This window comes from Protopterus annectens, chromosome 2.part1, assembly GCF_019279795.1.
Source record: "Protopterus annectens isolate FY-2018-M chromosome 2.part1, PAN1.0, whole genome shotgun sequence".
Taxonomy (NCBI): Eukaryota; Metazoa; Chordata; order Ceratodontiformes; family Protopteridae; genus Protopterus; species Protopterus annectens.
In genome coordinates this window covers 1,527,290,204-1,527,315,079 of record NC_056729.1, presented here as the reverse complement: position 1 = coordinate 1,527,315,079, position 24,876 = coordinate 1,527,290,204, and the positions used below count along the sequence as shown (strand labels likewise).

The 24,876-nt window shown below is 39.8% G+C and overlaps 1 protein-coding gene across 2 annotated transcripts in view; it reads left to right on the top strand.

Annotated features, from left to right (window-relative positions):
- Nucleotides 1-24,876, top strand: part of LOC122794521 (tumor necrosis factor receptor superfamily member 14-like) — a 120,199-nt gene that overhangs the window by 60,138 nt on the left and 35,185 nt on the right. The window contains exons 4-5 of one of the 2 annotated variants that reach the window (XM_044062982.1): nt 1,447-1,602; nt 14,684-14,774. In XM_044062982.1, the coding sequence (XP_043918917.1) occupies nt 1,447-1,602; nt 14,684-14,774 (247 nt within the window). The remainder of the gene's footprint in view (nt 1-1,446; nt 1,603-14,683; nt 14,775-24,876) is intronic. The other variant, XM_044062983.1, reaches the window with a different exon arrangement.

Here is a 24,876-nt window from a genome sequence, read left to right as displayed (position 1 = left end):
TCCAGCAACCACCCATTTTACACCAAGAAGAATATAGTCAAAGGGCAGATGGTGAGGGTTGTGAGGATGTGTTCTGAATTTAGATTGGTGGAGGATGAAATTAATAAGGTAAAGGAAATGTTTTTGGAAAGGGGGTACCCCTCTGATTTTGTTATGAATATTAGGGACGAGGTTTGTTCCCTTTGGAATGATAGATACATTCCACTTTTAGGTATGGGTAGTGACCAGTTGGTAATTAATAGGGGTGATCATAAAGATTTCTCACAGGCCATGGTAATAACTTATGGGGAAACAGCAAACGTAGTGAAGAAAATAATACTCAACAATTGGTCTATGTTAAAATGTAATAATGACATCTTCAAGCTTATGGGCCCTGAGCCAATTTTCACATACAAGGTAGATTCCAACCTAAAGTTCTTGTTGGAACATAAAATGAAAATATATATTAATAAGAAGACAGGCACTCGTAAGTGTGGTTGCTGTGACTATTGTTCCTTTATTAATGAAAAAGAATCCTTGAAGTTAGAGCCCTTTGACTTAGATATCCTTTTGGACAAGGTTTTTGTGTTTCTACGGGTTTAGTTTATCTGGCTACTTGTACTGCCTGCACTTGTTTTTATGTGGGAAAGACAGAAAGGAAGCTTAACCGTAGGATATATGAACATCTTTATAGTATTAATAAGAATGATGCTAAAAATGCTTTAAGTAAACATATCACGGCAAACCCCAATCACAGATTTAAGTTTGCTATTTTGGAGATAGTGCCCAAGGATACAAGAGGGGGTGATTGGAAGAACCAACTATTTAGGGCGGAATCCAAATGGCAATTTAAACTAAATTCTACGTTTTTTCCAGGGCTTAATGAGAGTATTAGTATCAAACCCGAATTAAAATATAGGGCTAGTATTTTATAAGGTATTTTAGTATTATATGGTATAGGAAATGACATAAAATATGAATATTTATTTTTATTTTTTATCCTTGCACACATCCTATTATGTTTTTTTATTTGTATGCTAAGTTGTATTTATATGTCACAGAATTTTCTATATTTAGAATGTAATTTTAATTAATTAACGTATTTAGATAATTGTTTTAGTCACATGATGCCTTCTTTTAGTATTTAAACTGCTTATGTATAAAGCTGTATTAGATCTGTTGAAGTCCTGGTGATGAAAGCGCTTATCACTTGTTTTATATCGCTGTGTTTGAATAATAAAATCACATCCTTTGGGATCAGATGGACTTGTTATTGGCTCCACAGCAGCCTTGCTTTTGAGTTTATTAAATATGGTTTTAGCTTTCTCAGATTGTTGATTTTATTTAAAAGAAATAAAGCTTTGTATTTGTTAACATTATCAAGGTGGTATAAGGTTTTCAGTACATTAGTATTTTCTATGTAAAACCTAAAAGTACATATTAACTATATGTAATTTTTTTTTCTAGCTTTGGGTATGGAATTGAAAATGAACTGCACCAGGATAAGAAATACTGTGTGTGATTGTGCCAGAGACCATTACTGCCTAGACTTAAAGGAAGAAGGTTGTGGCACATGCAAAAAATATACAAAATGTGTTGTTGGTGAGAAAGTAAAATGGCAAGGTAAGGTAAACTGTCATATTTTAGACAGCTGTATTTCATGAATGTGACTGACATTATGTGATCTCTGTCAGACTACAAGTTTTTACAGGCAACAGTAATGAGAGGAGTCATTTACTTATTTGTTAACAGGTTTATTGAACCTGTTTAGTGATCGTTTTCATCCATAACCTGGACACACTGTAGTGACTCAATGTATTAAGTATAGTTTGCTTTATGCACATCTAGGTGAAACAAATCAAATAAATATAAATTGATAGTTAGACATGTAACAGAATGCATATACAAACTTAAAACAGATATGAACAGCAGGGGTAGCCTTAACATGTGATGACTTTCTTGCTTCAGTATTATGGCAGTTCAGTATAATGTGTCTCAGTACTGAGTACTTTTTCTTTAACACCTGTAATGTTTTACTAAGAAATGAAGCTAGATGTACTTTTAATAATGTTAATATTATGGTGTGCCTATATGTCAGTATAAAAGTCTTTCCACTGAATTCTTATTCATGATTCACTTGTCTAAACACAGTCTCCTGCTGTATGGTGGCGACCACACTTTTTATCTTACTACAATAGGAATCATAGCAAGTTGGTTCTTGTAATGATGTAACATAGTGTGATTGTTTCTAATTTACCCCCACAATGCATTACACTATCACCCACAATCCGCTTGTTTTTGCAGTGTATTTTCTGCTGTTTCTCTGTTTCCTTGCCATCTGTTGGCAAGGACACATTGTATTAACAAGTGCCACCTTGTATAATGGATTAGGAGATGGCCTTTAAGAAGGACATCTATCTAAGGAGATTTGATAGGCTGACCAGGCTATGGGGTATGTATAGTATGTGTATGTATGTATGCTGTGTATAATTGAAGCCAGAGTTGTCATTTGCATGTCTGCTAATGTGTTGCATTTTTTTGTTTCTGTTTTTGTCTTTTCTTCTTTTAGGTTCAGCTGTAGTGCAGAGAGAGGAGCAGGGAGGACCACTTGGCTCTCAGCCATCCAAAGTTTCTGGTGCTGGGTCACCAGTGGTTTTCAGCCCTGTGTATTAGCAAGGGGACAAAGGTCACCTTAATGAAGGTACATTGGAGGGCTCACCGGTAGTATCTATGGCTGCCTCCCAGGAGGGTGTTGTGGAGGCTCCACATGTGACAGTAGCCCAATGGGGACATCCTTGGTCACCTGGCATCAGATGCGGTTGCTAGTCCTGCCTGAGGTTTGCAGCAGCTAGACCCATGTAATGGGACCTTGGGGGATCTCCTTGTGCAGCTGATGAATTCACAGAACTGACTGGCCCAAACCATTAGGCCTCCAGAGGCAGGGCCTGGACATGATATCATTCTTTGGGGCCAGAATGGAGAAAGTCCTCCTTAACATAATAAAGAAATAATCGATAATATTTGTATGGGAAGATCATCTGTAGACCATTGTAGGGTGTTAATAATCTTTATTGAGTGGGCAGAGAGGAAAGAGGGGAAGGTGGAAGTAGCCCTTTTGAGCATAAAATAGCTATTGATTTCATATCCTGGGACTATATGGAGAAAGTTCTGAAACGTGTATAGGGAAAGGTATGTGTTAGAGCTATGAAGGCGGCTTTTTATTAATGGGAGATTATCTGATGAAGTGAGAACAGAGCAAGTTACAAGGCAAGGCTGCCCCCTCTTTCTCCATGATTGTTTATGATGGTTATTGAATGTTTAGTGCAGTGAGAGAAGTAAATGCCAGACAGTAATAAGAGGAGAGGAAGAAGTGTTTTTTTTTTTCTTTTTCTGAGCATTGCATTTTGATTTTAGAAGGCACAAGCCAACTGATAAAAAAACTAGGACTTTTTTTCTAAATTTAAGGAGAAATCTAGTTTTGCTTTCATCTGAATAAATCAGGAGTGATACAAATAGAGAAGGAAAGGAAGCAAATTTTAGGCCTGTTAAGTGTTGATTGGAGACTTGTGCAGGGCTTAAAGTGTATAGAATGGTAAAAGACATGAAATAAAAGTGGAAGGATGTAAGAGTAAGACAGGGAAAATGCCTGATATCTGGGTAGGGTAAATAAATTCTTTATAGGGAAGAATGGATGTAGTGCATAGTCTGGTGCAAACCCATGTCATATATACAGGAAGTCACATTCAGATTATCCTTAGGGAAAAGTAATGATAAAATCCAAAAAAATATTTGAAAGATGGTTATGGAAAATGACTAAAGGGAGTTTTCTGCTAGAGGTAGATGGAGAGCTGAGATGTGGATGGGTGGGTAGGGGACAATGGATTTTAGACAATATGTCACAGTTTTTAATTTAATGCAGCAGAAGAGGGAGCTCTAGGAGGAAAGTCTAAAATGGGTGATAGAGGAAGAAGGGAGGAAAGGGATTCAGACAAGATGCTTGAGAAATATGTTGGGAGAAAGATTTGTATAAGCAAGGAGGAGGAGGGATGATTAAGAAGTTTGTGGCACAGGATAACAGAGGAGGTGTATATAGGACACTGTGCAAATGAAAGTATCTTGGGATAAAACATTAGGGGACTTGGAGAGAATGACTGGAGAGCTGGAGTGCATATTGGGGCTGTGGGAGTGGATGGAATTTTGGCAGGTGCGGTAGAAGTATGAGGTTAACACAGGCAAGGAGCTTTTTAAAGACAGTTGATTATGGAGGCTGGAGAGGAAAGGAAATAGGAAGATGGAAAAATGTGCAGGTTGCAGGGTGAGCAGGAAGGCTGGAAAATGTTGAAGAAAGGGAGAGTAACAGTAGAGATATTACATGATTTTACTACAAGGAAAGATATCTGTTGGAAGGAAAACTGGTTCTGGGAAGGTATATGGGGACACTGAAAAGAAGTTGAAGCCATTTGGACAGATGGTTTGTGTGTGTGTGTGTGTGTGTGTATATATATATATATATATATATATATATCTGCACTGTTGTGACTGTTTAGAGGTATTTATTTTAACAATGGAAACTGCAACACAAGAAGTTAACTTCAGAAAAATAGATTAAATTAAATTACTTTATGACAGCAAGAGACAGGGTGTCTGTATTAGGGAGCTCTCTGTGTTGTCTTGACATAATTACTAGGCTTGAGATGTAAAAGTATTTTATTGTTTTATGACTTCCAGGGTCTGCAAACTTCTGAGAAAAAGCCTTTGTTTATGTATTTTCACAGATACATGCTAAATGCTACCAGCTGCATCAGTGGGGATTTTCACCTGTGATAGTCAGATAACAAGAAGTCATATCATGCTGCAAGCTATTTCAGCAATAATATTTGAAATATTAATTTAAGAACTGTCTGTTTTGTAGTTTGTCTTTGACCTGACAGCATCAGCTGGCAGACCCACTCACCACATCTGCCGTGTTGCTCTGTAAGTAAGTTAAATAGGGTATAGTAATTCTTTAGATACAGTCAGGAATATAGTGAATTATAGGTTAGATGTTTTCTTTATTTGAGACTGTCCTACAATGTTGTTTTAAATATTTCCTGTGATTTTGAACTCTGATGTAACTGTGATTATTTACTGAGTATTTTCTTGTTCTTTTTTATTAAATATAGTTAAACTGTTCATTGTGGCTGATATTTGTGAGACATATTTAAGTTCTGAGAGTACTTGCATTTATTTTGTGACACTGTGTATGCCACTCCTAATAGCCTTGCTCTTGGACAAACTAGCATTTGTATTGATAGTAACATTACACAGTAAGATTGGACACCCTTTGTTAAGGGCCTTAATGTAGATGATTAGGATGTGGCTGGTGGCAGTGATAACTACCTTATAGTCTGGACAAAAGGGGCATAGCTACTAAACCTGTTCTAACCTTTCCCAGGTGTGTGTTTGTGTGTATAAATCAAACCTCAAAGTGTGTGTGTATGTCAGCTACTTCGGCAGAGACATAAAGCAATAGTTGGATGGAGAGTGTGCTGGAGGTTTTGGCTTGGCCACACAGCTGAGATCTCTACTGTGTAGCTGTGCCATTGGGGAGTCTTACTTGGAATCGGGAGTAAAAGGAGAAACCAGCCTCAGACTGACTGTGGTCTCTTTGTGCTCTTAAGGGAAATTGCACTTGATGCAGAGATCTGCATCTGGAAATAGTGTGTATTTAAGTCATCCTCCCAGTGTACGTCCCCCACTGGTGCTAGTGGTGAGGATTGAGGTTCCTTGATTACTGGGCCAGTGCTGCGGCGTCACATATATTGGTTGGCAGTGGTGAGATATCCACATATTAGGATTCAGAGATGTAGATATTGAATTCTTGTAGCCTGTAAACAGTGGTCATTAAGGAAAGTGTTTGAACTCTCAATCAGCCACACAGTGAACCTTCAGAGTTTCATATCACAATAGTTTTATTTATTTTTTGTTAGCTTAGTTAGTGAGGGGGATCAGGCAATGATGTCAGCAGAGAAGTATGGCAAGCAGACAAGGAGCCAGTTGGCTGAGATGTGCCAGGCTAAAGGACTGGTGCATGCCATCCTGACTAAAGCAGAAATGATTGCAGCCTTGGTCACAGCTCCATCATAGACTAGCAAGCAGGAGGACAAGCAGCCTGGCTTTGGAGATGTACAACTCTCAGAAAATGGACAGTTAAACCTTTCCAGAGAGGACTTAAAGGTCCTTCTAAAAATCAGAAACTCAGACGTCTGGAAGCTGAGGAGAATGAGAGGGAGAGACAACATGAGAAGGAGATGACTGTTCACCAGGGTCATGGAAGTAATGGGGAAGGGAGTAACTGAATACCGGAAGTAACAAAGGTCAGTAACTTTCTTCCACAATTTGCAGACGGTGATCATTTTGACAGTTTTATTCATATGTTTGAAAGGGTATGTAAACAGTATAATGTTGACATTGGGCTCTGGGTACGGTTCCTGACCTCCATACTCCATGGTAAAGCTATAACTGCTATTTCTAAATTGTCTGATACTGATTGCTTAAATTATAATACTATTAAAAATTGTCTATTAGAGTGTTTTAAATTAACACCTAAAACTTATAGAAAAACGTTCCGTGAGCATACTCACAAGGCAGATGAAATTGTATGTGAATGTATTGCTGAACTAAGCACTTATTTTCATAGGTGGGTGAGTGGGTGTCAGGTCACCACTTTTGAAGGGCTGGCAGACCTTTTGATGAGGGAACAAGCCCTTCACACTTTGTCTGAGGACATGAGAATCTGGTTAGCAGATAGAGAATGTAACTCAGCAGATGAGTTGGGGAAAAAGGAAGACCTATACCTAGCAAATAGGGCATAACTGCACAGGAAAGGGATACTCAGTATTGCTCTTGGGTCTAAGGGAACCCATGGTGGGCAGCCTAAACCACCTCAACAGAGTCTGGCAGTAGCAGAGGAAGCCACTAGGCCAGGTGCACATCCAGGACTAAGGCTTAAATGTTTTAAATGCAACCAGTGGGGCCATGTAGCATATAGATGTCCATGGAGGAAAGGTGGGGAACAAAAGGTGGGAGAGCCACTAAATGGGAATGGCAGAATGTCAGCAGTAAGTCATCTGGAGCCAACAAGAGTACCAAACTACCACAAGAGGTTATATCCTATCTTAGTAAATGGGAAACAGGCCACTGCTAAGAGAGAGACAGCCTTGCTTGGGCAGTCTCCTCCAGTCAGAGCTTGAGGAGGGACCCCATTTCAAGTACCTCTGGCTAGGGTGCAGCTTGACTGGGAGGGTGGAAAAGGAAGCAACCAAGTAGGTGTATTTGAGGCTATCCCTGCAGATGTTCTGATAGGGAATGATTTTGATAATGCAGTGTGCATTCAGTGACACACAGTCAGGCTTGGAGACAAGCATGTGGTTCTGGTAGCCTGGGGGGACCCAGACAGACTGCAGACTTGAAGCCAGGACTGTTGTGATCGTTACTTCAGAGAGGGGGCTACCCTGTAGCAGTAAGACTGAAGGTGAGTCACAGCTGCTTGTAGGTACTGATGTTTCCTTGGACAGAGTGACTGCAAGGGCAGAGGTGAGTAGTAGTACCCAGGCTGACAGTGAGGCACTGCTGTCATAGAATACCAGAGTTCATGTGGAAGGGGAGATGGGAACGGTTACAAAGAGACAGTTGAGATAGGCTCAGCCCTCAAACCCTATATTACAAGGCCTGAGGGAGGTAGTTAGTGAGGCACCTGATTCTCATGGGAAGGGGAACCTGTATACTGGGACAAAGGGTTACTGTATAGAAAGTGGACCCCTGAGGGAGGGTTACAGGATGAGAGAATGCATCAGTTGGTAGTGCCCAGAGCCTACCATCTGGCACTTCTAGCCATAGCCCATGACATTCCCTTTGCAGGTCGTATGGGCATACTGCATACAAAGAGACATATTAATATTATGCCGAACATTTATTAGCCTGGGATTTCCAGAGATGTAACGGGTACTGCAGGAGCTGTGAACAGTGCCTAAAGGTAGGCAATGCAAGAGACAAGGTCAAGGCTCCTTTGATGCCTTTGCTTGTGATTGAGGAACCATTTAAGAGTGTAGTTATGGATATTGTGGCACATCTGAGTACCCCAAGTTCCACAGGAAAAAGTATATCCTAGTGGTAATAGATTATGCTACCAGATACCCTGAGATGGTGGCCCTGTCCCCATGTCCCCCTTTGAAGCAGAAAAGGTGTCAAATGCTTTGTTAGAGATTTTTAACAGGTAGGTTTCCAAAACGAAATACTTATGACAGAGGTGCCAGTTTCATGTCAGACCTGCTGGCTTGTCTGTGGAATCACTGTGGGGTGAAACACCTAAAGACCACCCCCTACCATCCCCAGACTAATGGTCTTGTTGAGAGGTTAAACTGTACACTCAGGACCATGCTAACAGGCATTTGTAGACCAGTTTAAGAGGGAGTGGGACAAGTATTTGCCCCATCTGTTGTTGTCTTACAGAGAGGCTCCCCAGGATTCCACAGGGTTTTTGCCCTTTGAGTTACTGTATGGGCGTAGGGTGAGGGGACCTCTAGATTTGATTCATGATGAGTGGGAGGGTGTGTGTGAATCCCACAAGAAGTCTATTGTGGCATATGTCTTAAATCTCAGGAAAAGGCTCAGGGAACTCATGGGCTTGGTCCAGGAGAACATGGCAGGAGCCCAACAGCAGGAAAAAGGTCTGGTATGACAGGAATGGAATGCTCGAGCTAGAGTTTATACTGTAGTGCAGCAGGTTATGGTTCTCATTCCTGTCGGACACAACAAGCTGCAGGCAGCTTGGGAGGGACCCTTCAAAGTGTTAAGAAAGGTTAGAGATGTTAACTACATGGTAGAACTGCTAGGCAGGGGCACTCATTGCACTATGTTAACATGATGAGTCCTTACCATGATAGGGAGGCCCTGGTGCTAAGTATTTGCAGTAAGAGGCAGGAGGAGTCTGGGGGGGGGGTCTATGCCTACACAGAGCCAGCCAACAAAATCCCAAATTACTATGGTGAAGCCTAGGATTACAGGCATATGATAGGACAGTGACTCACTATACTGGGGGTCAGCAATGCCAAAGCAGCTGGAATCTCGAGACAGAGAATGGGGTAAGGTATTCCCAGATAGGCTCACCCCTCTCAAGCAACGTTTCTTAGCGGTCACTTGAAAAACTAGCTTAAGTCTTTGGGTGGGGGAGTAATGTAATGAAAGGAGATACTGCCATCCCAGCTATCTGGAATTTTGTAAATAAATATATGTAATTTGTGAATATTAACACTTAGCATGGGCCAAATATATTTGCCAGTCTTCATGGCATTGCCCATCTTATTTGATCTTATTGATCACAATGTTCCTGCACATGGCAGCAACATAGAATAGAGCTGATACTACAGTGCAGTATAAGCGTGAGTCAGAGACAGTCATGCTACATCACCTCATTAACACAATGACTAGGCTACAATCTCTGTTATAATATGATAAGTAGCAAGACTGACATTTTACAGGAGACACTACAGCAAGAAACAAAAAGTGATAAACAACTGGATTAGGGTAATGCACACCACACTGCAGAAATTGCTATAGGGTGCATGGCTTCCAAAAACAGGTGTCACACCAGTAGAACATTCTGTGTGGGAACACTTCAGTTGCCATGTCAGAAGTATAACAAAGATACAGAAAGAACACAGATAAGAAGCAGGACAGATTGCAGTCTTGGGAGGTGCAATGATATACAGGTAAAAGGTAGAGCAGCTCAAATGCTTAGTCTGGAGGAATCTATACATGCCTCTCAGGGTCCCACAGTTCAGCACCAGCTTACCTTCTTGTGTAGAGATAACCAGGCCACAGTGGCTTACCTTTCAGATTTTCTGCAGTTCTGAATCGTCATTATATTTGATTTTGTCTTTTGCATAAAAGGTTTCTCATGGCAGTATGTTGACACTCATTTTCACATTATTATGTTGTCACTTGCTTGCAATGCCTACTGTATTATTTTTTCCACTAGCATGATTATATTAGATGTGCCTCTAAATAATCATCTGTCTGTATGCCACTGCTGTCCTTGCTTTTTGTTAGATCTCTGACACAGAACATCTCTCTGCTTTTTATTCCTGACTTTTAATACATGGATCCATAGTATTTGATTTAATAATGCAGTAGTCATTAACATATTAAGTTCTTTGTAAATTAATGTGCCATGTAACCTGCAGCTGTCCCCATCCCTGTAAAATAGTATATCCAAAAGTATAATCTGATGACAGGTGGCAGTTACTTTTCTATTAAGTTTGTACTGGTGAATAGCAGTCCCTCAATACATTTATTACTTTGCTTACTGATTCTGTCCCCAACTGTGTATAAAATCCTATATAAAATCCTATCATGTATTAAGCACCTGAATAAACAAATATTTTGCACTCAGTAACTTCTAATGCGCCTCCTGGTTAAGTGGGGGTTGCCATGGGTGTGTCTGTGTCCATTCCAGTATCCTACAAAAAGTCAAAGTCATGGAATTTTAATACATTATTTTCCAACACATTGTCACATAGTATAATAAGTGAAATAACATGTCTGTCATATTTATTAGATGGTTTTAACTGTCATCCAATACTTTCTGTATCTTCTCTATGATTAATATTTGCATGTATGGAATTAATGTATACTATTAAGGAACCCACAGGTTTTATGTATTTTTAGAAATTCCATATATGATTGGACACATTAGACATTTTATTTATGAATATTAGTGAAGGGGTTGTGACAGCAAAGCATCACACCGCAGGCCATCAAGCATAACACATTAATCCCTGAACATTTTATTTAACATGGCAGCAACCACATGGCTCAGGCTAAGGAATGTATAACTGGGATTCCCATGCCAGCAGGGCTCAAGAGGACAGTCCCAAGAGTAGATTGGGTTTTCCCATTTTTAGTAACAATTTTCCTTGCTATAGAGAGGATAGACCATAGTAAAAATGTCTGTTTTTTAGGAATGACTTCAGGAACAAGAACACTGAAAAGGATAAGGGAGTCAGAAATTATACAGTTGTCATTCCATAGTGCTTTACAAAGATATTTAAAGTCTAATCAAAATGGGGAAATGATTCTGCAATTAACAACCATATGTATCCAGTCAGCATCAGGGTGTCCACATCTCCAGCATTTCATTTCATCTTTCTTGTACATTATTGCTAGTGTATGTGGGGTGAAAAAAAAAACATCTATGTAAAAATTTCCATGTGTATACATGCCAGAACAGGGAAGATGTGGATTCCTTCACTCTAAACAAAGTTTTTTGTCTTTTTCTGAGAATACTTGTCTGTTAACTTCACTTGAATAATTATAAAAATAAACACCTGTTTTGCTAAAATCATTTATGAGAATTTTATAAATAAGAGATATGTATGAAGTGTTCTTGGGTGAGCTACTAATAATTGTTGAGAGAAAATCCTAGATTTTTAAGTTACTCTTATTGTGTGTTTCTAGTGAGAGTATGAGCTTAGTATGTATAAAATCCTTACAAGTTTGGATGTCCAGCCAATTGCAATTTTGCAAACTATATCTGTTGATTAAACAGTCTGCAGAACTTATTTTACTAGCTGAGAGAAATTGATTCCAATATAATAGGTCACCCAACTTAAATTCTAACATTTTCTGGGTATCAAAATATATAAAATACTCATTCATGTAAGCACTAGGAAATATAATTATTAATAAATTCTTAATTAATTGATTAGAAAACATAAGCTTTTTAAACAACAATATTTGGTTTATAAGAGGTGTGAGAACAAGTTTTGACTTTTCACTTTGAATGTATATTTTTAAATTTCATATAAAGATGTTTGTATCTATTTGAGTATATGGTTCAAGCAATGTCCTATTACTATTAAGAAGTAAGGTTTCATGTATTGATTTCCAGTATGATGTATCTTCTTCATCTTTCGGCTTTTCCCGGTTAGGGGTCGCCACAGCGGATCACCTGTCCGCTCATGTTTGGCAGTGGAGTTCTACGGTATCGAGTTGCCATCCTGGCGGCCAACCTTCCACAGAAGGCACACTACATGCACACACTCACACCTAGGGCCAATTTAGAGTGTCCAATCCACCTACAGCATGTCTCTGGGATGTGGGAGGAAACCGGAGCACCTGGAGGAAACCCACGTGACCACAGGGAGGACATGCAGACTCCACACAGAAGGCACCCCAGCCGAGAATCAAACCGGAGAACCTCTTGCTGTGAGGCGGCAATGCTAACTGCTGCACCACCGTGGCTGCCCGATTTCCAGTATGATGTATAAGAAGTATTATTCCAAAGCAACACTATGATAATAAATGCAGAATTTAAATAAAAATCAGTATTTGGAAACCCTATACCTCCTTCATCCCAGCTTGTGGTGTGCCAGAGAAGAGAAATTCTTGTTTTTTGTGGGGATATACCAAAGGAAGTTGAGTAATAAGTTATTAATTTTCTGTTTAATTTTGACAGGTGGGTGAATTATTAGAGCTGGGCAAATGAATAAGATTTTAGGTAACAGTATCATTTTGATTAAATTAGTCTGTCTTCAAATGTGAAGAAGAGTCTGTTCCAACTGTCAAATAGACTAGTAATTGGGTTTATAAGTTGTTGGCAATTAGAGGTGAGTGATTTTGTCTAATTAGATTCAATAATGATACCGAGATATTTAATATGCATGCCCTCCCAATTTATGTCTCTTTTATATCTAAGTTTCATAGTAACATTTTTATTCACTAGAAGTGCTCGAGTTTTGTTGTGATTGAATTTTAGACCAGAGATGTCTGCAAAGAAGTCTAGATTATGTAATAGGTGATCTACTGATTTTTCAGTATCATTAGAAGTTATTAGTAGGTCATCAGCAAACAGTTGCATCTTAGGGGATAATTTGTCTGACACTTTATATCCTTTAACGCTGTCATTATTTCTAACATAATTTGCAAGAGGCTGAATAGCCAGGGCAAAGAGTACTGGGGAGAGGGGGCACCCCTGTTTAGTACCTCTTAATATTTTGAATGGGCTAGATAAATAAGATACGGTCTTTACATAGGCTATGGACTTTTCATATTGTTTTTTTAATTAATCCTGTAAAGTGTGGGGAAAAGTTGTATTTTTGCAGAGCTTTAAACAGATATGGCCAACTTATAGAGTCAAAAGCTTTATCTATATCAAGGCATAAAATAGAAAGCTCTTTTTTTTTTCTTGTTTGCTAAGTCTATTAATGACAGTAATCTAATTATTGTCTCTTACCTTTCTGTTTTTGATAAACCCGGTTTGGTCTTCGTGAATTAATATTGAAGGAATATTATTTAATCTGTCTGCTAAGATAGATATGAATATCTTGTAATCAATGTTAAGCAAAGAAATGGGCCTGTGTGATATGCAAAGGTTTGGGCTCTTTATTTGGTTTTAAGATGGGAGCGATGGTGGAATATTTCCATGAGAGAGGGATATTTCCATGAGGGAGGGATGTTTGCTGTAGTTTTAACTTCTTGGAATGCATTGAGTAAGGTTTTCAAGATGTTATCAGGTAAGAGTTTGTAAAACTCCAGAATTAGACCATCTAGCCCTGGTGCTTTTTTTGTCTTAAGATTTTTTATTTGTTCTTTTAATTCTTTAAAAGAAAAAGATTTGTCTATGTTATTAATATTGTGTTTGGATAGCTTCTTTTGAATATTATTAGCAAGAAAGTTGTCTATACTTTTGTTATCATGAGTTATTAATATTCTTGTAATGGTTTTTAAAACGTAAGAAGATATTTTTTAGATCTGTAACTTTGATAGTCTGATTATCTCTAATGTATATTATTTCTTTTATATGACTTTTCTCATTTAAATATTTAAATCTAATCACAATCCTGTGCATACTGTTGGGATAATTGATTAGGATTGTAATCTGATTTTTTCCAGATTTATTGATATTTTATGCTACATGATAGCCTCATATTCCTTGTTCATTTTACAAATGTCAGCTAGTGCAGATTTGTCATTTGATGCAAGTTTTAGTTTTAGTTCATCAGTTTCTTCTTGTATGTCTACCAGTTTTTTTATCCCACTCTTTTCTTTACTGCAGAAGACTTCTGATATCAGACACAGAGGATAGGTTCCCTATAAGCTGTGCAACTATTTATTTATACATCAATTATGTATTACGATTTCTTGTCTTTTTTCTATCTTAAAGGCAGTGCATGCCCGGTGGATGGGGACAAACTGAGAGGTGTACTGACTAGGCTTGCTGTTCTAGCTGAACATGTGATACACAGACATGTGACAGCAGAAGGTATGTACTCACCCATGTATGGGAATGGAGGAGAAATAGATGAGCTAGCAAAACCTATTGCAGGGGACTCATCCAGGTTATCTAATATAGTAACCTTAAATGGTATACAACTTTGTATTACTTAACAGCAAAAAGAGTAAATCCCCACGAAATTCTGCCAGCAGAAGTGGTAACTGCAAGCAACAGGGGCCATCACCTTTGTATGGGACAGGAATATCAATGCATGGGTAGGAAGGAAGGGGTCTGCCAAATACAGGTTTTCCAGCTGTAATGATATATATGGCAGGAGCTGACTGCCAGCATGTGTAATCTAAATAACATTTTTCTTTCATAATCAGATTTGTTATTTTCTTCTTCCATATGCCTAGCTTTTTAATTTGCTTTTTTCTTTTTTAAAAACAGGCACTCATGTTGATGATGTGGTATGTGAACGTTGCCTTGATGGAACATTTTCTGACTCAGAAATGGCTAAGAACTGCACAAAATGGACAGAGTAAGTGCAGGACTAAAAGCAGTGCATCATGCATTGTATCTGTTTATGCATTTGCTTTCTGCCTCCTCCATTGCATTCACACATGATGATGTCTTTTTTTTCTTTCTGAACTGTTTGCAGAGTTTGTTTTATTTTCACTATACTCCTACAAGAAGCCTCCGAAGCTCCTCCCAAGACCTTAAAAATCTATAAGCCAAACTCTAAAGCAGGGTGTAGCCTGTACAGCTATCATACCTCTATCAAATGGAACAAACTTCCCTTCGAAATTCGAACACTCACACATCCCAAACAATTTAAACTAACTCTAAAAGAATATTTCAACAGGAAATGGATCTGCCAATGCTCAAACCCACCCTGAAAACCCTCTATTTTTCTCCACTAATCAATAGCTTTTTCCCCTCTCTCTGAAACTTTTATTCCTTCCTGATTATTTTAATTGTAAAATTAACATTCAACTCCTATGTTGCTTTTCTCTTCTAACTACTACTTTCAAAAAAGTGCTCTGACTATTATCTACCTGTTCTTTTCTTTACATTATTCTTTATATTATACTTGTATTTATGACAAAATGTAATCTGTATATTCTCAAAAAATTATCTTTGTAGCCTGCTAGCTGATTGCCTTATTCCACCTGTATAATACCTGTTAATAATGACAAAATGTTATATCTATTTACTGGCGCTTTTCTCACTGGGTCTCTGCTGAAAAAGGGCTTCGGCTCAGTCAGACATTCCCGGTCAACAAATGTAAAATAAATAATAATAAATAAATGTTATACTTGTAACTTGATGAGAAAAGACTATGGAAAAAGTTACATACAGAACAATCCGATAATTTCAGTGAATAAATTCATTTAAGCATAACAGAACACTTTTCAAATAATTGTAAGTCCTGACATAGAAATGCTGTAAAACTTTGATGCTGGTGTAAAATCTTGATGTAATTAGAGCTGTTGTACCTAATAATACCTACTTATTTGTATGTGTTAACTGGGGGAAGTGATCACCAGGAATGCTTTTCAGACTCAGCTCAGGAGCACTCTGGTTAAAGGAAAACTCCACCTTAGAACTAAAAAAAATCTGTCTTTTTTTCACACTTATCTTTGTTTTCTGAGCTACTTTAATACTTCAGAATCACTGTGTAAATGCTTCTTATACAATTGTAATATGTTTTTCCACATATGGATGCCCATGGGGCTTGACATGTTAACGTGATTTTGTTTTTCTTCAACCCTTTTTCTTAATAATCCATTTCAGATCTGCTTTAAATGAGTCATACTAGACATAAAGAAGTAGTGGTGAATTCTCTTCCCATTGAAATATAATGGGATTAGTGCTAGCGACTGTCATCATATACACCTTCTGTAACAAGGCTGCTGCTTTTTTTTCCTGGAATGAAAACATTTATATGTGTGCAGAACATGTGTTACATTAAATTAAGGAGTTATATAGCTGCTTTTTTCAAAGTATCCTTTTGTAGTCTAAGATAAATTGACAGGCTCTCCCGCCAATCAACACACTATTCAAAAGTATCAAAACTGTCCCTGCACTGAGAGATACTTGCAGTAACATGTGTAACTGACAGGTGCTGCTGGAAAAAAAGACTTGAATGTAATTGTGTTCCTCAATGCCTGCAGTGGGGATAACTCTTCCCATGGATGTTGTAAAAATTATTATTTTCAGTTGTTTTAGAACTAATGTCATTGTTCTTTTTTTCCCTTACTAAGTCAAGTCTACAGCAAAATATGATCAACTTCCTATTATTTAACTTTGAATAACTATTTATTCTGAGGCAGAGATGTCTTGTGGCGTGGTATTTTCTGTCTTTTCCTGTTATTCTGCTCATCTAGTGATTTGTTAAATTACAGCAAAATTACACTTGCACAAACCTGACTCCTTGTGAAATATAAAGACACACACACCCACACAAAGATTGATGTAGACATAGAGATTCATATGTTGTTACTAGTTTTACAGCCCTTACAAGCCTAGCAGCTCACTCCAGATCATTTGGTTCCCAAATATCATTTATTTACGCATGTTACCAGGCAATTAGCTAAGAATTTGTAGGGGGATGTTTGTTAGGGTAATACATTTCTTATTAATGGCCTCTGTCCATAATGAGGCCAGACCAGGGATAAATTTACAATTTCCCATCCAATTGCCAAGGTTTTGTTGAATAAGGACAAGGATGAACTCTGTTTTACATAGATAGGGAGCATATTCCATAGCATGGGACTCCTTTGGGAGACATATCTGACTCTCCAGCAAATTCTGTTATGCCACAAGTGAAGTTCAGATCCCAGGATCTAGTATTCTGTTGCTGTTTGTTTTGTGCATGTGCAACAGATCCATCAAGACTGAGTCTGAGAAGCTCTGTAAGCTAGGCAGACAACTTCTCAGCACCCCAAAGGAGACTGAATACAGAGACAGAGACTTTAGGCGATCAGTGTAGGACTGGGTATTCATGCCTTGAATTCTCCTGGTGAAAAACCTTTGTGGATGTTCCAACTGCTGCAAGTGTCTGGTTTGATATATGCCAAAGTGGGCTTTGTATTAAATGATAGGTCAGATAAGGCCCAAGTAGAGTGGTACTTTAACTTACTTGGACCTGGACGCCATACCCTTTCCTGTAAGTTGGGCCACAAAGAATGATTTTCTTATTATCTTAGCTACATGTTGGTCAAAGGCCAGAGTTATGATCAGCAACCCCCTTTTTTCCCCATTTTCTACATTAGGTCAGGGTGTTGTCATGTCAACTGTCGCCATCTCTCTCTATTCAGTGCCACTCTCCTGCTTTCTTTGACACTCATGCTTGATTGTTGCAAGTCTTCTCTTACACAATCCATCTACCTGTTTGTTGGATGCCATCTTTTCCTCTTGCCTTCTTCTCCGTCCCAAATCATCTGAGTGGCACAGTGGTGCTGTGGTTAATGTTGTCACCTCCCAGCAAGAGTTTCTCTGGTTTGATTCTTGGCTGGGGGTGCCTTCTGAGTGGCGTCTGCATGTCCTCTCTGTGTTTGAGTGGGTTTCCTCACACATTCCAAAGACATGTATCTGGAGCATTTCTCCCTGGGTCTCTGCTGGAAATGGGCTCTGTCCTAGTCAGACCTTCCTGGTCAACAATTGTTAAATAAAATAAATCTTCTTTAACAGATTGTCTTCCACCATTTTCTGTTCTCTTTGACCTTTTCTGCAGTTGGAGCTACTTTGGCTTCTGCGTATGCCCTCATGTCTTCATATGTCCCACAGTATACATCCTACTACCTGTATTAGGCACTTCATCACCACTAGCTTCCTCAGCTGTTCTGCCTTCACTTGCCCAGGTTTCTGTGCCATACAGTAGTACTGGTTGAATCACTGCTTCATACACCTTGCTTTTCAGCTTTTTTGCCATTCTTCTGTTGTGTACTATACCTGACACACTGTGCCAGTTGTCTGCAGCCCCTCCGATTCTAGTTTTGACCTCCTCATTCAGACTTCCTTTCTCCTCAACGACCCCTCCTAGATATTTGAATCTGTTGACCTATTCCACTATTTTCCCTTCTGTCTTAATTCTCAGCTTCTGATTTCCCCCCATTTGCTGCCATTACATGTGACTTCTTTGTACTCAGTTTCATCTCGTGTGCCTTCAGTTTTGCACTCCCTTCCTCTACCCTTTGCTGAAGTGCTTGCTCGGAGTCTGCCTGTAATGACCCTTCATCTGCATACAACAACTTTGATCTGTCTCCTCTGATCTGTTTGCTAGTTTAGTCACCAGTATGAACAGCAATGGGCTTAGAACTGAACCCTGATGCACACCCTCTCCCACTGGGAAACCCCTCTGTGAGACCACTGTTCATACTTGTATCATTGGGACCTTGCACATAGCATGCACTAATTCTACCAATGTTTCTGGGACTTAGAACCACCACAGGACTGCCCAAATCAGCTTTCTTGGGACCTTGTCATATGCTTTCTCCAAGTCTAAGAATGCCCAGTTGGACTTTTTCCTCATCTCTAGCTTTTTCTCAACTGTCTGCCTCATAGCAAACACTGGGTCATTTCTGCTGCACCTGATCTGAATTTGAACTGTTCATTTCTCACCTTACTTTCTACTACTCTGCATATTTCTTTGTCAGTCACCCTGTCCAGAACGTTCATGCAATGTGATAGGAGTATGATACCTCTGTACTGGCCACAGTTGTGAATCCCCCCTTGTTCTTGAACATTGGCACTAGTGTACTTACTCTCCAGTCATCTGAGATATTTCTTGCTCTCCCCACCTCTGTAAGTGCCCTCAGGAGCCATTTCTCCTAGCTTACCCAGCATCTTTATCATATCTACTGTGACCTCATCTTAGCCTGCTGCTTTCCCTGACTTCATTTTCCTTAGTTCTGTTCTTATTCTTCTATTGTGGGCTCCACCTCTTCTCTCATCATACATAGGCTGTGTCTGGGGAAGTACGGCTTTTGTGGGGTTTCTCATTTAGAAGCTGATGGAAGTACTCCTTCCATCTGCCTTTGATGTCCTGTGGACTAGTGAGTAGATTGTTGCAAGCATCTATTATAAAGGGTGTCTGACTATCTTCTTTATCTTGTCTTTGCCTTACAACCTGATATAGTTTCTTTGTGTCATCTATTGCCTTTCCAGAAGCTGGTAGAGTGCCTCTGATACCTTATTCTTTGCTATTGCAACTCTTTTCTTAGCCTTTGTTAGCCAACAAGTATTCATTCCTAGCTAGTCCATCTTTTCTGTTTCCCACTTTTTCCTGCACTCCTTCTTTGTCTTTTTGAGTTCCCGAACTTCTGGATTCCACCACCAGATTTCCTTGTGTACCTTATTTCCATCCTTATCTTTGTTGGATATTTCAAAAATGGACATCCAAAATGCTGAAGTTGAGTAAAAACAGTTTTAATAATAGTAATAGATGTACACAAAACAAACTGGTGAGCGCTTTCGTGGCTTACCCGCTTCTTCAGACCATGAAAAAATAAAAGAAACTTAAAACCCTATATACAAATAACCAGCCATACAATCAGGGGATGTCAGATCACATGGTGCAATTAATGATGCAATCCTCTCCTCTTCAGAGCAGGTTTTAAAGACACAGCATTATTCAGACCTAAGTGTACAGTAGCCCTCAGGTCAAGAATCCATCTTAACTCGATATATTCTGTTACATTAGCTATATCGCCTCCTCTTATATTAGTACCAACTTTATGCAGAACCAATAACTATGGGTATCATCAGTTTTCATCACGTTTGGCTAGCGCATTATTTTCTTTCCTATTGCGTACATAATTATTATGTTCAAGTGCTCTTTCTTTCAGCGTTTTATTGTTTTTTCCCAGTATAGAACCCTTCACATACAGTGCACTGTGCCAAGTACACTATATTCTTATCTGTGTAGTCAGCATAAAAACTAAATTCAATCTTTCTCATAGTTCTAGGGTGTGTAACAGATGTAACCTTCCACACATACCTACAGGCACTACATGATCTGCATGCATACATACCTCTCCTTACAGAATGTACCCTGTCTGTATAGTTTTGTCTATAACATAGACATTGCTTCAGGATTTTATTCTTTTTAAAGGAGAATTGTGGATTGGGTCCGACCACATTACCTACACTTGGGTCCATCATGAGTATTGGCCAGTTCGTTTTCACCACATCACAAATGACGTTAATGTTACTTGAATATGTTAGAGTTACCCTACTTGCATTACCTTCAAGTAAATGTTTCTCCTTATCTCATTGGTCAAGGGGGTCAGAGAAATAGGGTCTAATCTCATCTCAGTGGCAGATCTAACCTCATTAGTAGCCCTTTCAATGACTCGTATTTTGTAATCACAGTCTAACAACTCTATATGTAAAGTATCCAGAGCTTCTTCTAGCTTAGTTTCTTTTGTGTGCAGTCTCATTACTCTAAGCACTTGGTTTTTAACCACATTCCTTGGAATGTGCCTAGGGTGCATGCTGGTGTTGTGTAGGATGTTGTTCTTCCTACAGCGTTTCCTATACATTCTAAAGCAAATGCTATCTAACACATCCTTCTTAAATACAGTGTCAAGAAAGTCTATATTCTCAGCTGAGTAATGCATAGTAAATGAAAGAAAGGTAGTTTTATTTTGTAGATAATCTACAAACTCCAACAGTAGATTGGTTGGTCCTTGCCAAACAAAAAAGACATCGTCCACAAATCGTTTGTAAAATTTCACATGTGAACTAAATCTAACATCTGTAAAAACTGACTGCTTTTCCCAATAAGCCAAGACAATATTGGCATAAGAGCTGACACATGCCATGCCCATTGCAACCCCCAGTTTTTGCACAGAATATTCTGATTCAAAGGTGAAAACATTATTCTCTGGTATTAGATCCAGTAGTGCATACAGTAGCTTTACCTTGGAGTTAGAAAAAACCCTGTCAGACGTAAAAAAAAAGCTGCACTAGTATGTATAGGAAACCCTATACAACCTATATATTGTATAAAAAAGCCAAAATAATTACAGCACCTTACACAAATATTTCACGTTATGTACAGATTTTAAGAAGTTTGTGTTTTGTTTTATGGAGTGTGCGAGTTCTTCTGAAAGAAGAGCGAATGTTGAGTTACTGTTTGACAGGAGGGAACTTTTCTGACTTGAGCTGGCAGCTAACATTCTTCCTGACTTGAATGAATTTATTAGCATCAAGCCATAGGTTCATAGGTTGGTACTAGGCTATTGGCCCTAGGGCCTGTACAAGCCTAGCCATAACAATTCCCTGGATATTTCTTCCCACAATATTTACTTCCCTGGACCCCTGTCTAGCAGGGCGACTGACGTGATCCCCAGGGTGAATTTCCTAGCTCCCATCCAATACTTTTGAAGAGGGCCAAGGAGGTGCTCTGCTTGACATGTATGGGCAGTCTATTCCAGAGTATGGGGAGTCTCTGGGTCAGGAGCCTATCCCTCCAGCATGTTTTGTTCCTCGTGATGACAAGCTTTAGATCCCTGGAGCGTGTGGCTCTGAGGGATTGGGATTTCTTTAAGTAGAGCATGTCCAACAGCTCAGGGTTTGACATGGCCTTGTATGTTAAGCAGAGATCACCTCTGAGTAGACGATATGCCACAGAGTATAGCTGGAGTTTTTTTAGATGGTCAGCACTGGGCATCTGCTTTAGGCCTGTGATTCTTTTAATGAGGTATTTCTGCGGCCTTTCCAGCTGTTGCAGATGTCTTGTGAGGTACATACCAAACGGGGGGGGGGGGGGTTGTACTCTATAATCGGTCTAATGAGGGATGAGTACAATGAGACAATGAACTCCTTTTTTCTGGATGAAAAGCCCTTAGTGATGAGGTGTGCCACATAGAAGGATTTTCTGACTGTCGTGGCGATGTGGTTATCGAAGGTGAGACCACTGACCACCTGTGTCCCTAAGTCTGTCATCACACTTTTGGTGTTGAGTGTACTGCCACCTGTGTGGTAATTCATGGGTACATGTTTTTTTCCCAAAGGGGATAACTATACATTTCTTGACATTAAGCTTGAGCCCATGGCTCTGGCACCAAGCATCTGTTTCTGTAAGGCCCTTTTGTAGAATATCTACATCATTTGAGGATTCATTAATGTCTCCCAGTTTGCAGTCATCTGCAAACTTTGATAGCCAGAGTCTCTTATTTTTGGCCTATACTTCAGAGAAGTAGATGCCAAACAAGAGCAGTCCCAGGACTGAACCCTGAGGTACTCCACTTGTCACTTGTCTGGAGCTGGACTTGGAGTCGGCTGCTTTTACAGTCTGGGTTCTGTCAGTAAGCCAGCTGGAAACCCATCGAGTGACGTAGGGATTTATGCCCAGCTTAGTAAATTTATCTATGATTCCAGAGTTGGGGGATGGTGTCGAAGGCCGTGGCGAGGTCCAGATAGGCTGTGTGGACCGCCTTACCCTCGTCCACGGCTCTGGAGACGGATTCAAAGAAGTCATTCAGGTTCAGGAGACAAGATCAGCCCTTCACGAACCCAAACTGGATGGGGTCCAGTATTTGAAGGTTGCTTTGTTTATAAGTTCCATGATAATGCGTTCCATGCCCTTGCAGATCAGGCTCGTCAGACTGATGGGTTGGTAGTTCCCGGGATCCAAGGTGGATCCCCCTTGTGGAGTGGGATAACTGTAGCTGTGCGCCACTCAGTGGGCACGAAGCCTGAGGTGAGGCTATGATTAAACATGACACTTAGGTGAGGTGCCAGTTCATTTTGTAGTTCATGTAGTACACAGCCCGGGATGTCATCTGGTCCCATGGATGCTGTATTCTTAGCTTTGGAGAGTGCAATTTTTACCTGTGTGGCCGTGATTACTGGAATTTGGCAATCTTTTGGTATTGAAATGGGCCCTTTAGGGGGTGAGAGGGGGTGAAGTTGGCATTAAATCGATCTGCCAGGATATTGGCAGTATCCTTGGGATCAGTATATTTAATGCCATTCTGTTATAGCTCAGAGCAGATCTGAGCATTGCCATTTAGATTCTTGACATAACTATAGAATGCCTTGTGGTTGTCTTTGGAATCTTTGGCAATTTAATTTCATAACTAGCTTTGGAGGATTTTATGAGGGATCTCAGCTTTTTACTGAGGCTGGTAAGGGAGTTTTTTGCATCCTGGGATTTTCCTCTTTTCTGCAACAGTTTCTTCCTTCTGTTGTATAGTTTGTTTATGGCAAGAGACCACCAGATTGGCTTCCTTTTTTTGGAGGAGAGCGTCTTGGTTCTATTTGGGATGGCACGATTCATGCACGAGTGGATGTGCTCGTACAGTGCCTTAGTGTAGGATTCAGCAGTCAGACTTTCAGCTCCCGCCTGCATGGATGTTATGAAGTTTGTCACTTCTGACTTGAGTAGCATGAAGTTGGCTTTGGAGAAGTTTTTTACGGAGGTTTCCTTACTGGGTGGGTGGAGGTGGGATGTGGATGTCAAGGGTGATTTGCTTATGGTCAGACCTGACTAATGAGGGGGTGACCACTGGTGTGGAACATTTATCTCTCATGTTGGTAATGACCAGGTCTAGGATATTGGAGCCCCTGCTGGGACAGTGGATTAGTTGATCCAGGGCATTGGAATTTATGAATTCCAAGAACCGCTGTGAAAAGTTGTTGGTACCCAAGTGGTTTTCCCAGTTAATGGCAGGGTAGTTGAAATCACCCAGTATTAGGGTATTTGGTTGTATCTTAATATCTTCCAGTATGTTTAGAAAGGTGTAGTGAGAATCTTTGGGCATCGTGGGGGATCTGTAGCAAGCTACAATTTAGATTGCAGTCTTACCTAGGGTTAGTTGCACCTGGAGAACTTCAAATGCATTGTGTTGGGCAACTAGCCTGGAGGTGTGAATATCCTTGGTGAATATGGACACTCCTCCACCTTTAGTGTTTCGGTCTAGGTTTGGTGGCCGAAAAGTGTGGTAAGAAGTGTAGCCTGGTATTGCAGGGGTGCTCTCTGGAGCCTTGAACCAGGTCTCAGTTACTGCACAGATATCGATGTTCTCCATTTTTTAGGAGTGCCTCAAGAGAGTGCATTTTGAGGTTTAGACTTCTAGCATTGAGTAGCATTACCTTCACATTTTGTATGCTTGTGTCTGTTACGGTGGTGGTTTTATCCTTTGAACTTTGCCTAAAAAAGGCACTATAGGGGTGGCAAGAGCTTTAGCCAGTAACCTGAATCCCAGGGGTGACTGGTGCAGACCATCTCTGGCAAAGCATCGTGGTTTGTCGATCATATCGTTCTAGACAGACAGATACTGGATCCCCTTTGAATGATACCGGAATCTTAGCTAATTGTTGAAGTCAGTCATTTTGTCCTTATACTGTGGTATCATTCTGGGTGAAGGCAAGATGCTACTCAGGGCTAGGGTCGTACCTGCCTGGGCCACATGATCCGAGAGCTCTTCCATGTCTCTTTTCTTGTAGTCCAGGGAGGTATGTCTCAAGTCATTCACTCCAGCATGGACAATGACTGAGTCGGGTTTGTACTTGTTGTGGAGTGACTTGACTGCATGCGTTATGTGGCGGATCCTGGCACCCGACAGGCAGTAATTTTTTCCTTGTTCAGCCTGATGAGTGGGACATTAGTGTGCCTGACTATAGAGTCG